Source organism: Pleurodeles waltl, chromosome 11 (assembly GCF_031143425.1).
Source record: "Pleurodeles waltl isolate 20211129_DDA chromosome 11, aPleWal1.hap1.20221129, whole genome shotgun sequence".
Classification (NCBI taxonomy): domain Eukaryota; kingdom Metazoa; phylum Chordata; class Amphibia; order Caudata; family Salamandridae; genus Pleurodeles; species Pleurodeles waltl.
Window position 1 is genome coordinate 540,562,880 of NC_090450.1, and position 14,541 is coordinate 540,577,420.

At 46.9% G+C, this 14,541-nt stretch overlaps 1 protein-coding gene across 2 annotated transcripts in view; it reads left to right on the forward strand.

Annotated features, from left to right (window-relative positions):
* LOC138265860 (collagen alpha-4(VI) chain-like) overlaps positions 1-14,541 on the forward strand; it is a 946,529-nt gene that overhangs the window by 759,824 nt on the left and 172,164 nt on the right. For both annotated transcript variants that reach the window (XM_069213964.1, XM_069213965.1), the window contains one exon: positions 441-476. In XM_069213964.1, the coding sequence (XP_069070065.1) occupies positions 441-476 (36 nt within the window). The remainder of the gene's footprint in view (positions 1-440; positions 477-14,541) is intronic.

The window sequence follows — 14,541 nt, forward strand, 5'->3', positions numbered from 1 at the left end:
GGACCTATTTAGCCTTGAGGCATCAGCCTATGTGTGAGCTTCTCATCTCAAGCCCTCCTCCAGCCTATCTTCTTGTCTCAAGGTCTTGCTCGGTGCTCCTGGACTATTGTGGGCAAAATTTGAATTTCCCAGCAGCCTCTGCCCTTCACAGGATTCCTGTTGGCATGAACATGTTAACATTAAGCTTGTGATGTTATGCAGGGTCTTCCGAGTCTCAGTGGTACACCACAATCTGGGGAGAATATTGGGCAGTTGCAGGAAGATCTGGGAACACATCAGAGCCTGGAATGTTAACTGGTAAAGCAGGAGTTTAAGTTACGGATTAGTTAACAGGAGTTCAGACTAACATCTCTCACAATGTTATAAAGCACCCATCATAATATCTTGCACTGCTCAATTTACGATAAGTAACATAACATGGGATATTCTTGTGTTTCCAGGGGCAGACAGGACCACACGGGGAGCCTGGTGTGCAGGTGAGTGTGTAAAAGCCCAAATTAACATTATACATTATTATGCATTTCTGCCGCTGCGGCGTTTTCCACGTACGTATGGATTTGCCACACTAATAACGTCATCTGCTGGATAATTTACAGATTTGTAAAGATATATGTAGGTCAGACACATCACATGGTAGTAAATGCAGTGGCAGGCATTTTGCAAAGGTGAGCTGCTGATTGCTTATTTAGGTGTTAAACTGATAGCAGTGAGTTGAAACATTTTCCGGTGTTAACTCGTCTAAAAATGACAAAATAAAGTCACAAAATGTTTCACTTTATGTCGCATAATTTACCTTTCCTGATGCAGATTTTTTTCACCCCTCATACATAGTATGCTCTACGCCTGCTTTACTATTCCAGTGTCACTGAGTATGTAGCTCAAATCCAAACAAGAGCTGACCAGAGAGAAGTACACGAGATATGACACATGGCACATGCCACATACATGGGGAGCCAAACCAACCAGGTAAAAAGGGAACACGCCCTCCGCAGTCATTTACAAAGAAGCACTCGTAGACCTTTTTGATGTTTGATGTAATGCTGTCAATTCTGCCCTCACTACTATAAAGCCTTTTATATAGATCCTGGAGCTATCAGTGTGTGTTGGTCAATATCCACGCCCCCTGCAAAATGGCCTGAAGACTGGGTTGCTTTGTGGGAAAAGATAGTGGCAGTTCTTCCATGTATTATCGTGTCTGCCATTGTAGCATCCACATCAAATTAAAAATGATCTTGGGCCTCCATTCCTTTTGAAATGCATCGGAGAATAACGACTTGAAAGAAAGATGACAAGTGCCAAGAGTTTAAATGTGAGCTGGTGGTGTAACCACTGACCAGCTTCCCCACTCACTATTTCTACGTCCTCGTGGGTTCCCACCACATTAACTGGTTCACCAAGTTTGAAGAATTCAATAAAACAAATTGTTATGCATTAATTTTTTATTCATCGGTGTGAATCTCTTCCACAAGTCGTTTTCATTGTGAAAATTCACATTTCTTGTAAGTGTACTAGTGTTAATATCACATCATTCAATGTATTTCGGACTGCATTGTCACATCTTCATTTTATAGACCCAGTGCGTTTCGGATCATTAGACCCTTCATTAGGGGTTGACGCTGAACACCGTAGTATGAAACGCTGTGAAGTGCGAATTACGTTCCCTCATCCGCTCTTCTTCCACCAGCACACATTTGAGGTTCTTAGAGTGCAGACCGAGACACTGCACATATCCAGACAGCACACGAGGATTCATTTATACTGCAACAAGTTAAAATTTGAAGATACGCAGTGCGCAGGAGGAACATTGTGTTGGGAAGTGCCAAGAGTACCATTCAGATATTAACGTTGGGGAAAAAAAAAAAAACAACAGAAGTTATATTATAAATAAATGTAACATTTCCGATGAATACTTCCAAGTGCAGATTTTTCACCATTAGATTAATCCCAGCACAAGAATGGATACAGAGATGATTTTTCAGGAGAGCTCCTGCACGCTGATAGGTGGGACCCTGCGGCTCCACAGTGACTCAGTACCACTTTACCAGTGACATAGTGGAGCTGGATATAAGCACCACTCCTCCGTGCTGACATCAGTTCTGCATGTTTGATGCTGATTCTTAGCTCCACTCCCAGCTTTGTTGGTTTTCCAACAACTCCATAATTAACACAACAGTTCACCAGGGAAGACTTCTTCCCCGAAAATGGCTGGTTCATTCCGTTTTGTAATTGTAGGAAGCAGAAGTCCCACATGATGTGTGCGTTTGGTGCTAGGACTTCGGGCATGACTTAAAAAACATGAGAATACTGTGCCCCCATCCACTTGCGGGCAATCCAGGAGTTAGAGGCAAAATGCTGTGTTATTAAATGCAAAAAGAGGATGTGTTTGAAACATAATCCAGCACTAAAGTCACAGGGCTGTTCATTGTGTCATTCATGAAGGTGATCCAGCACGATGCCACTTCCCACTCAAAGTCATCAGGTATGTCAAAGTTGAAAACACACAATATGTACAGGAGAGTTAAGTGAGTCTCAACCCCATCCTACTGCTCAAAATCAGGTGAGAAGGAGCGAGGCCGTCAAATGAAATATCACACTCCAGAAGCATCTTCAGACTCTGATCCAGTCCAGCAACTGGCATTGGAGCACCCTGAATTCTCCAGGTCGATGTCTACCCCGCAAAAAATAGTGGCCTTCAAGGAGGTCATGCTACTGCTCTTTCTTATGCTCTGGCTCCACAGCACTGCAACAGGCTCCAGGTGGACTTCTGGCGGTGGACCCTCACTCATTTCCAACCAACCCCTTGGGGCCTATTCCTGGGCCCGCTCTGACAATGGAACAGACTTCCACCCTGGGCCCTTCATCCATTCCAGTCCCTTCTGTACAGATCCCACCAGGGCCAGCCCTGAACATGATTTGGCGGTGGACCCTCACTCATTTCCAACCAACCCCTTGGGGCCCATACCTGGGCCCGCTCTGACAATGGAACAGACTTCCACCCTGGGCCCTTCATCCATTCCAGTCCCTTTTGTACAGATCCTACCAGGGCCAGCCCTGAACATGATTTGGACACTGGTTTCTGTCCACAAACTTTAGTCGCTCGCTTTAGTTCTGTATCTCACCATGAGATTTCAAAGTGGCAACCAGTCTGTTTGTAACCAGACTCGATTTCCTCTGCCTTGATCCCAGTTCCTTCCGAGGCTAGATTTCCTGTTCAGACCAAACCTCTGATCCAGTTCCTGGTATGCAAAATGTTCCCCACAACATGGATGATCAAGAGGAGGAGGATGCTGACAACCTGCTCCCCTTCGTTATATTATGGAGGAGGAGGATGCTGACAACCTGCTCCCCTTCGTTATATTATGAAGCGCTGTACCAGCATTTACCCAATGCTAGTGGGATGGATACATCTCCAGAGATTGACCAATAGTCAGTACCTGGACCAGTAATGGAAGAAAGTGTCTCATTCTCAGAGATAGTGTGAAGACAGAAGTGCCAGACGTATAGGTCCCTGCTGTTGAAACAAAGGCACATTTATTAACAGGGATCCCTGAACCAGGCCCAGCATCTTCTGAGTTATTATTGCTAGTAAAAAGGCTCTAAATTACACTTTTCATGGGCACTTGATGTAAGCCGTGCTTGGGGCTTCCGGACAGAGAACATGTGGCTGCGGGACTTTGGAAGGCCCCCAGTGATCCTCATTTTCTGACAAGGAATCTTATGCCTGATTGTCTGGTGATATAGGCATTGACAAGTAAAGTCACTCGTAATGTGTTTCTAACCACCCTTCCAGAGATAGTGTCAAAATTCATTAAAGCCTTTGGAAGAGAATGTTCTCTTTGGTTAGTTTAGTCTTAAGATCTTTGAACATAGTGTCTTCTGTACAGATACACCCATATTTTACAAGACCAGACAAGCAGGATTTTGCCTGCCACCGGGGAACGCCTCAAAGCTTCACTGACTCAAACGATTCATGATGGTCAGAATGTAGCAAAGTAAGTGTTGAATGTTCATTTGGACCTCATGTACTGTGTAGGCAGAGCTGTTGGTCCCAATATTGTGCTTTGAAAGTATGGTTAGATGAGTTAAGTCAGGTTCTTATGTGTTGTCCAAGTCCTCTTGATTAATTTACCCTTTGAAGGCTCCAGGTTATTTGGAGAGAATGCTGATGTGGAGCACCAGTGATGTAAGGCTTGTTGAGCCACAGCACAGCCCTTGTCTCTAGTTTTCTGCAAAACTAGCAAGGGCTATTCCAGGGGGCTAGCGTACAGACCGGATAATTATGGTTTGGGCACATCACAGTACATATAAGTGGCAGGCTCCTGATGTACTGAGATGGACTTCTAAGGGGCTAGAAAGTGAACCAGTCAAGATGATTTAGGTGCCAGACAAGCTGCGGAAGGTTGTCGTAATGGGATGGAGCAAGATTATTTATAGGATGGGTCAACATTCTGGTAGTACTCAGGATGAGGTAGGCTCTTGGTCAGCTGCATTGAGCTCTCACCATATGATGGCAAACCTCGTGCAAGGCTAGGGTAGTCTCCCTATGACCTGGGGATCCAAGAGGACTGGAATGAGCTGAAGTGGGACTATCAGTGTATGGTAGTGGAGATCCTTTTAGGACTAAGGTGGGGGTTGAGCTGGTTGGAATGGGCTCTTGGCCTGCCTACCCCAGCTACTGCTCCCTGTGTAGCTCCTAAAGGGGTGTAATTGGCGCTTAGCTTGCTAGGGTGGGCTTTGTTCTAGCTGGAATGAGTTGTTGGCCTGTTTTCCCCAGATGCTCCTTCCTGACTGGGGCGGGCTTCTGAAAGGGTGAAATGGGCTGTTGGCTGGTTAGGGTGGGCTATGGACTAACAGGGATAGGCAGTTTACTGAATTTATCCCAGCTGCTCCTTCCCGAGGGGACTGAACTACTTTGTAAGATCTCAATGAAACTAGGGGCCCACAAATTAAGAGTATTTTTCAGTTGAAACAGGTGACTAAATTGATTGCACATGGGCATGTTGTACATGAATAGCCAAATGTGTGATACCCTCTGCCACCTCGTGCACCAGCTGGAAACAGTACAGTTAAACCTACTGTTGGCGTTTTTAAATTACGTTTTGTAGGATGCTGTCTCAGTTTATGGTGTACACCCATGGTGTGGCACCCTACACTGAGCCCAGGCAACCCTTAGTGATAGTGATTAGGTGTTCAGATAGCAAAAGCTCTCTTGGGGTAGCTGAGATGAACAGTTAAAGCTTATCCAGTAGGAATGTAAAACACTTGCAATACCACAGTAGTTAGACAGTAAGGGCCAGATTTATCATGAAGGCCTTTTGCGATTCGGAATTTGTGATTTTTAAGAAATCGCTATTTCCAACTTGCAAAAAGCCATGTATCACATTTGCGAATCGGTAACAGCGATTTCTTAAAAATCGCAAATGTTATTACCGAATCCCAAATTGCGATACCGGCCCCATTTGCACCTATGGGCCTTTTGGCCCATATCTGTGAATTTTTTGCATTTCCAAAATTGCGATTTCTTAACTAGAAATCGCAATTTTGGAAATGCAAAACCCCAGGGTGCTGGGGGCCTAAGGTCCCCTCTGCTGCACCCTAAAATGATTTTCTACACCATATAAGGTGCACACATGCCAAAAGGGCATGTGTGCTTTACACGTAAATTTGTAAAATGCATTTTAAATGCATTTTTTAAATTTGCACATGGTTACCACCAAGTTCAATTTGGTGGTAAATAGCAATTCCTAAATGCCCAAATCACATTTAGGAATTGCTTCATACAAGTGCTAAGGAATCGCAAATAAGGAATCCTTATTTGCGATTTCTTACTTAGAGAGTCGCTAAACAGGGTCGCAATTTTAAGGAATCGCTATTTTAGCGATTCCTTAAAATTGCGTTCAGAATGTCTTTCATACATTCTGAAATGGCTTTTTGCATTTGCAAACGGGCATTCGCACCGTTTGCGAATGCAAAAAACCTTGATACATCTGGCCCTAAATCCCACACAAGAAAGAACTACACAAGTGTTGCAAAAATAAAGGGTTCTTTATTGCAGCACTATCTACTAGCATTGGTTTATCTCCCTTTGGATATATCTACACACAATTTATACAACAAATAACAAGCAGAAATAGCATAAAATGTACAGTGCCCTATGGGGGGGGAGGGAATGGGGGCAAACTATATACTAAGTAAGTGGATTGCGAAATAGTGAACCTAAACAAGGTGAGTGTGGTAGTTAGCTAGGGACTATGGAAGGATGAAAACACCAGAGGTAAGTACAGTAAGTTTTCCCAGCTACAGGGTGCAGAGTGGTTACCTACCCGGTCGTCCCATAGACTAACACAGGGAAGTCGTGGGTAGAAATTTGTGAGTTTCAGGACACTTCCCAGTGGACCTCAAGGAAACCCAAAGACAGGAAGAAGGTTGGAGAGTGTTCCCATCCGAGGAGACTCAGAAGATAGAGTACCAGGGGACCGAATGCATAGGGGTAAAAGGAAGTTGGAAACCCTCTCTGAAATCAATGGAGGCCTTGGTTGTCCAGCTGCTGTCGCTGCCGATGGACCAGACCGGTGGAGCACGGGATGGATTCCAGACGTGGAAGACCTGAAAAGGAAGGGGATAGAGTCCAGTACCCTCGTAGGTGTCCAGGTAGTGCAGATGGTAATGCCCACTCTCCTAGAGGTGAAGTTCCTGCAGGTTGGTGAAGGAAGGAGTCCGGCTGCGGGGTCCAGGAGCTGCAGAAGATCCCAGGAGTCACCTATGAGGTGTCCCTTGTTGGTCACTGGATTGCAGCAGGGTCAGTGACCAGCGAGGCCACCAACAAACACTGGCAAATGCAAGCAGATACTGAAGTTGGATTTGCAAGATTTTGAGGACCAGCAAGGTCCAGGAGACTCCACCGTTGAAGGGGATTCAGGGCTGGCCCTCAGCACGCAGGGAGGCCAACAGATTTTGTCAGAGCCCCCACAAGTGACCCACAGGCAATGGACACAGGGAGTCACAAGAAGGTGACAGCAGCACAACAGAACAAAAGTCGCAGGAGCTGCAGGACGGAGGCTGATTTTCAAGTTGCAGAGTGCTGGAGTCTGGGGCTTCTTGGTGCATGAAGATCTCCTGGAGGAAGAGTCAACAAGCCTTAGAAAGAGCAACAGTTGTGGTGGACAGAGGTTCCAGTCCAGGGGCAGGAGCTGGTGCCCACCATCTCCCTAGTTAGTCAGAAGACTAGCAGGACCCAGAGGAGGCAACAGAACCACCACCTGTGATGCAGAGCCTTTCGATGTCTGTGGGACAGCAGACCCCACAAGCCAATCAATGTTGTTTTGAGATGCCTGCGGATGCAGGGGCATGACTCCTTCACTCCAAGGAAGATTCCTTTGTGTTTCTAGGTGCAAACAGAGTCCTTTTGACCCTGGGAGATGCACAGCCTTGGATGTTGAGGAATTCATGCAGTATCTGGAGAAGCAATGTTGCAGTGGGAGCCTTCTCACCAGAAGCAGACTTGTTTCAGTTCCAAAGCAGACCAGCAGTGGTTCCAGAGGTCAGGAGCAGAAGATGTATTACAGAGAGTTCCTTATAGAGTCTTGATCGACAAATCTGGGGACCCACCCTCAGGGGAACCCTTAAATAACCCAAAAGAGGGGACTGGTCACTCTCTTTGGTGACCACCTATCAGAGGGGGTCAGGAATGTCATCTACCTGGCCTAACCAGTCAGATGCTCCCAGGGGCCTCTGCAAATCTTGTTTCCAAGATGGCAGAATTAACTGGCCACCTGGCAGGGCTCTGTGGAGCTCCCTAGGTGGAGGAGCTGGCCAGGAGGGTGGACAAACCCCTGTTCTTTGTGTGGTTTCACACCAGAACTGGGACCAAAGGTCCCTGCACTACTGCAAATCGATTTATGCAAGGAGGGCACCAAATGTGCCCTTCAAAGCAGTCTGGTAGTGTGGAGAGGCCACCCCACCCAACCCCAAATACACCTAGTTCTAAAGGAGAGGAGGTCACACCTCCCTTCTACACGAAACTGCCTTCCCCCTGCTTGAGCTGGATGAGCAGCAGGAGGGTAGAGGAGTGTCTGGGGGTTTGCAGTAGCGTGGGCTGCCGGGCAGACCCTGAAAGGCTGTACAGGCAGATCTGGGGGATCCTCTAAGGAATCCCCAAAGTGCATGGTATCTTGCAACTAACACTGAAATCAGTGTTGTTGCCTGCTTCCAACATGTTTGATACCAAACATGCCTAGGTTTGGGGAAACCATTATGTTGCTGGACTACTCGTACTGACCAGTGTCCACTACATGTCTTAAATGGCTTCCCCACACGTACAAGGCCCGGGGAATGAAGTTTGAGGTTTGTAGGAGTACTCTGCTCATGCAGGAGTACCCTTACACATAGGGACAGGCATCCTGCCCTTGGACTGAAGGGCCTACCAGAGGTGTGACTTACAGTGACAAAGTGCAGTGACCGTGATGTAAGGCAGGCCTTACATCAGGGTTGAAAGGGTGCATGCACCATTTCATGCAGGCTGCAATGGCTCCCATGGGTGACACAATACCAACTGCAGCACATGGGAGACCTTCTGTTGTACCAGTGGCCTGGGTACCTAAGTACCATAAACTAGGAACTTACATGAGTGCACCAGTGTGCCAATTATGGGGTAAGAAAGTTATCAAGCAACCAAATTTAGAGAAGAGAGCACAGCCTCTGGGGTCCTGGTTGGCAGGATTCCAGTGTACTAGTCTAAGCATACTGACATCAGTCTAAACGTGGGGTTAACTATGCTAGAAAGATGGTACTTTCCTACAAGTTTTAATAAAAGCAGCTCTTACATATTTATGCAACATCACTAACACATCCAGGAGTGCAGTCCTATGTGACAAGTGTCCTTTATTGTCAATGTTTCATTCTGACATTGAGGTAATAAAACTAATTTTACAAAACATTCACATGGAACATCCCAACCTCAACGTTTGTTGCCGAGAGCCTACATCCTTGTAGAGGTCAGGATCACTTTGCAAACAAAGAATTCTCAAAAATATTTTATAAGTGTTCCTGTAGAAATGCTTGTACAATCTTACTTTTTGGTCTGTTAAAGAATTATGTTGAAAAATAAAGTTTTACCATCCATTCTATTTTTGTGGTTAGGGGAGAATTTGTCCCACACCTGAACTAACAACAGTATAGTCATACACAAACATTGTGCTTGCTCACTCAGGCTAATCTGTGGTTAGGCCTTACTCCCTACCACTTTAAAAATTCACCTTGTTTATTTATTTACATGTAGCAATGTAGCTGTTTAGGAAACAAAACAAAAAAGACACCCTTCTTGTACCAGCCGGTGACATCTGTTAGACCCACCAGATCATCACCTGTAAAGCGCAAACTGGGGTTTATAATTAAGATCCCACCATAACACCAAACAAGGATAACTCTTTAACCTTTAGATCATCCGCTGATGATCTAAAGGTTAAAGAGTCAACACAACAGATGTAGCCAGTTGGACACTATTCTGAGTCCAGCGGTAGATAGAAAAAAAACTCTGCATTCGTCTGGGATGAAATAGGACAAGAGGGGCTCCTACAAAGTCAGGGGTGCAATAGATGGTCGAGGACAAGGCATTTTGACCATACTTGCAGTTGTGGAATGCTCCCTTTATGTCTTTGACCTTGAGATCACTAATAATGCCTTTCAGTTTAGGCTGCAAGGACATTGTAGCACCCGGTCAGCTGAGATGCAGGCGTCAGTCAGATGGGCCTTGCTCTCTATCCTTCCTGGTCAGGTGTCTGGACCATTCTACATCTTGCAGCACATATGTCTCTCCTTTCAGGGCAGTTCACAGCAGTAGGCCATCTTCTCGATTTATGGGTCTGGTCTTGGCATAAAGGACCTACACAGTCACACAGTGACATACACAGCCCTGTTCCTGGTAGGTGCATAGCTTGGTCAATAAGTTTGGGGCGGTGTGAGCTTCAGATTTCCCAACAGTTATGCTGACTTATAATTTAAAAATACATTATACATGGGTAGGGTACATTAGTGGGCCTAAGTGGCAGAGGAAAAGAAAGGAGTGCGGATTGGTGTGGGTATAAGTGAGGGAAAACATGATATTTTGTAAACTAAACAAAAGTTTTGGAGACTTTCAAAACAGATAAAGTGAGAGTGCGTGTGAATTTTGTCTTTATGTATGTAAAAAAACTCAGGTGAAATCCCACCGACATCTCACTTTACCAACTGAAAGCCCCTGAACACAACTATTTACCAGAAATCAAATTTATATGGGAAGTATGACACCCCAAAGACCCCCCTGAAGCTATGCCCCTGATCTCTGGATTGGCATGCAGACATACAGGTGTTCTCAAAGTTCAGACAAAGTGATGGTTAGACACTCAAGAGGGACATCAATTTTCCTCCTTTGTGACAACTGAGGAGTTTATTGGCTGGGCGGGATAGGTACGCCAATCAAAAGGCAACAGCCTTACATTAAATGTTCGAGCCATGTGTGACTGTAGATACACTTGTTGTGGATACTGCCTTCTAGTGTTAGACCCAGATGTGTGCAAGTTGTTTTTTTTCGAAGAAGTCCTACGAGTCACAAGGTACAGTAACGCCTCTTGATGGTAACTCCCATGGTCATCATCTTCATTGTTAGATTGTTTCTTTCCATTATTCGGTTCAGACGTGTGCTCCGGTTCGACACTGTTGCAGTGCTTTTTTCACTTCACATGGTACAGTCCCTCTGGGATTGTACTTCAATTGCATTTCCCTTCCTTCTTTTATGGGTTGTGGTTCGAATTTTCTCCTCAAACAGGGTCCGAATCGACCGAAGCCCCTCCTGGGCCTCGCCCATCAGGGACTATTCCTATCTCCATTACACATTTCCACAATGTTTTGTTGGTGATGGAACAACTCCTTTTCGGTATTATCCTTGCTGCCACATGAAATATCTTCAGACCTATCCACATCAGGTCTGCAGTCTGTGTTTGTCGCTGGAATGCAATGGGGCTGCCTGTGACGCTTGCCTCTCCAAAAGACTCTTTGCGACTGTCTTACTTGTTGAATCGATATGTCGTGTAGGAGCAGAGAAGACATACCACACTGTTTCGGTCCAGGGGATGTCGAGGGAGAACAATATACTTACAACCGTCGGCTACAGATGAAGATGCTTTCTGCCTCAAGGAAAGCTCTGGCTCCAACATGGAGATTGAGGACCTTCCATCTGCTCCAGAGCCTATGAGTGCAGCACCCCCTCCCCCTGAACACCACATGCATTCCAAGCAGGCTTCAGACAAGAGGCACACAGCCCCTATGGAAAATCAGAGACAGGCTTTTGGACCGCCACTGCCTTTGGGTCATGGTCGGCACAAGGAACTGCTTCGGACGACCCGCCCAGCACCAGCTCGGCACCAAAGAAGCAGCCTTCACGACCATGAGCTTTAGTGCCAGCCACCCCACCTTCATCATCCGCCTTGATACCAAGCTGCATCTCGGTGCCGAAACAGAAGGCCCCTCTGATACAAAGACTTTGACATCAATCTCCAAGTCCGACAACTGAACAGATGAGCCCATATACTCTAAGACAGTGGTTCCCAACCTTTTGATTTCTGTGGACCCCCTTTTTAACATTAGTGGAACCCAGGGACCCCCACTGAATCATCATTGGTATCCGGGGACCCCCATCTGAGTCATTACTGGAAGCTGAGGACCTAATTTGTCAATATTTGTTAATATTTTTTAATTTTCTAAGCAGTCGCGGACCCCCTGAGAAGGCTTTGAGGACCCCCAGGGGTACCCGGACCACAGGTTGGGTACCACTGCTCTAAGATGCAGGAGCAGCTTGACTCAAGACAAAAACAACTGGTTATCCAACCTCATCAAGGCCACATTCTTTCTCACCCTTCAGGCCCTGCTGCTCCATCCTTGAAGTGAGTACCAAGGGGTACTTGCACCTTGCACCAGGCCCAGTTATCCCTTATTAGTGTATAGGGTGTCTAGCAGCTTAGGCTGATAGATAATGGTAGCTTAGCAGAGCAGCTTAGGCTGAACTAGGAGACGGGTGAAGCTACTACAGTACCACTTAGTGTCATATGCACAATATCATAAGAAAACACAATACACAGTTATACTAAAAATAAAGGTACTTTATTTTTATGACAATATGCCAAAGTATCTTAGAGTGTACCCTCAGTGAGAGGATAGGAAATATACACAAGATATATATACACAATAGCAAAAATATGCAGTATAGTCTTAGAAAACAGTGCAAACAATGTATAGTTACAATAGGATGCAATGGGGAAACATAGGGATAGGGGCAACACAAACCATATACTCCAATAGTGGAATGCGAACCACTAATGGACCCCAAACCTATGTGACCTTGTAGAGGGTCGCTGGGACTATTAGAAAATAGTGAGAGTTAGACAAATAACCCTCCCCAAGACCCTGAAAAGTGAGTGCAAAGTGCACTAAAGTTCCCCTAAGGACAAAGAAGTCGTGTTAGAGGAATAATGCAGGAAAGACACAAACCAACAATGCAACAACGCTGGATTTCCAATCTGGGGTACCTGTGGAACAAGGGGACCAAGTCCAAATGTCACAAGCAAGTCGGAGATGGGCAGATGCCCAGGAAATGCCAGCTGCGGGTGCAAAGAAGCTTCTACTGGACAGAAGAAGCTGCGGTTTCTGCAGGAACGGAAAGGGCTAGAGACTTCCCCTTTGGAGGACGGATCCCTCTCGCCTTGTAGAGTCGTGCAGAAGTGTTTTCCCGCCGAAAGAACGCCAACAAGCCTTGCTAGCTGCAAATCGTGCGGTTAGCGTTTTTGGATGCTGCTGTGGCCCAGGAGGGACCAGGAGGTCGCAAATTGGACCAGGAGGTAGAGGGGACGTCGAGCAAGACAAGGAGCCCTCTTAGCAGCAGGTAGCACCCGGAAAAGTGCCAGAAACAGGCACTACGAGGATGCGTGAAACGGTGCTCACCCGAAGTTACACAAAGGAGTCCCACGTCGCCGGAGACCAACTTAGAAAGTCGTGCAATGCAGGTTAGAGTGCCGTGGACCCAGGCTTGGCTGTGCACAAAGGATTTCCGCCGGAAGTGCACAGGGGCCGGAGTAGCTGCAAAAGTCGCGGTTCCCAGCAATGCAGTCTAGCGAGGTGAGGCAAGGACTTACCTCCACCAAACGTGGACTGAAGAGTCACTGGACTGTGGGGGTCATTTGGACAGAGTTGCTGGATTCGAGGGACCTCGCTCGTCGTGCTGAGAGGAGACCCAAGGGACCGGTAATGCAGCTTTTTGGTGCCTGCGGTTGCAGGGGGAAGATTCCGTCGACCCACGGGAGATTTCTTCGGAGCTTCTAGTGCAGAGAGGAGGCAGACTACCCCCACAGCATGCACCACCAGGAAAACAGTCGAGAAGGCGGCAGGATCAGCGTTACAGAGTTGCAGTAGTCGTCTTTGCTACTATGTTGCAGGTTTGCAGGCTTCCAGCGCGGTCAGCAGTCGATTCCTTGGCAGAAGGTGAAGAGAGAGATGCAGAGGAACTCGGCTGAGCTCTTGCATTCGTTATCTAAAGTTTCCCCAGAGACAGAGACCCTAAATAGCCAGAAAAGAGGGTTTGGCTACCTAGGAGAGAGGATAGGCTAGCAACACCTGAAGGAGCCTATCAGAAGGAGTCTCTGACGTCACCTGGTGGCACTGGCCACTCAGAGCAGTCCAGTGTGCCAGCAGCACCTCTGTTTCCAAGATGGCAGAGGTCTGGAGCACACTGGAGGAGCTCTGGACACCTCCCAGGGGAGGTGCAGGTCAGGGGAGTGGTCACTCCCCTTTCCTTTGTCCAGTTTCGCGCCAGAGCAGGGCTAAGGGGTCCCCTGAACCGGTGTAGACTGGCTTATGCAGAATTGGGCACATCTGTGCCCAAGAAAGCATTTCCAGAGGCTGGGGGAGGTTACTCCTCCCCTGCCTTCACACCATTTTCCAAAGGGAGAGGGTGTAACACCCTCTCTCAGAGGAAGTCCTTTGTTCTGCCATCCTGGGCCAGGCCTGGCTGGACCCCAGGAGGGCAGATGCCTGTCTGAGGGGTTGGCAGCAGCAGCTGCAGTGAAACCCCAGGAAGGGCAGTTTGGCAGTACCAGGGTCTGTGCTACAGACCACTGGGATCATGGGATTGTGCCAACTATGCCAGGATGGCATAGAGGGGGCAATTCCATGATCATAGACATGTTACATGGCCATATTTGGAGTTACCATTGTGAAGCTACATATAGGTAGTGACCTATATGTAGTGCACGCGTGTAATGGTGTCCCCGCACTCACAAAGTCAGGGATATTGGCCCTGAACAATGTGGGGGCACCTTGGCTAGTGCCAGGGTGCCCTCACACTAAGTAACTTTGCACCTAACCTTTACCAGGTAAAGGTTAGACATATAGGTGACTTATAAGTTACTTAAGTGCAGTGTAAAATGGCTGTGAAATAACGTGGACGTTATTTCACTCAGGCTGCAGTGGCAGGCCTGTGTAAGAATTGTCAGAGCTCCCTATAGGTGGCAAAAGAAA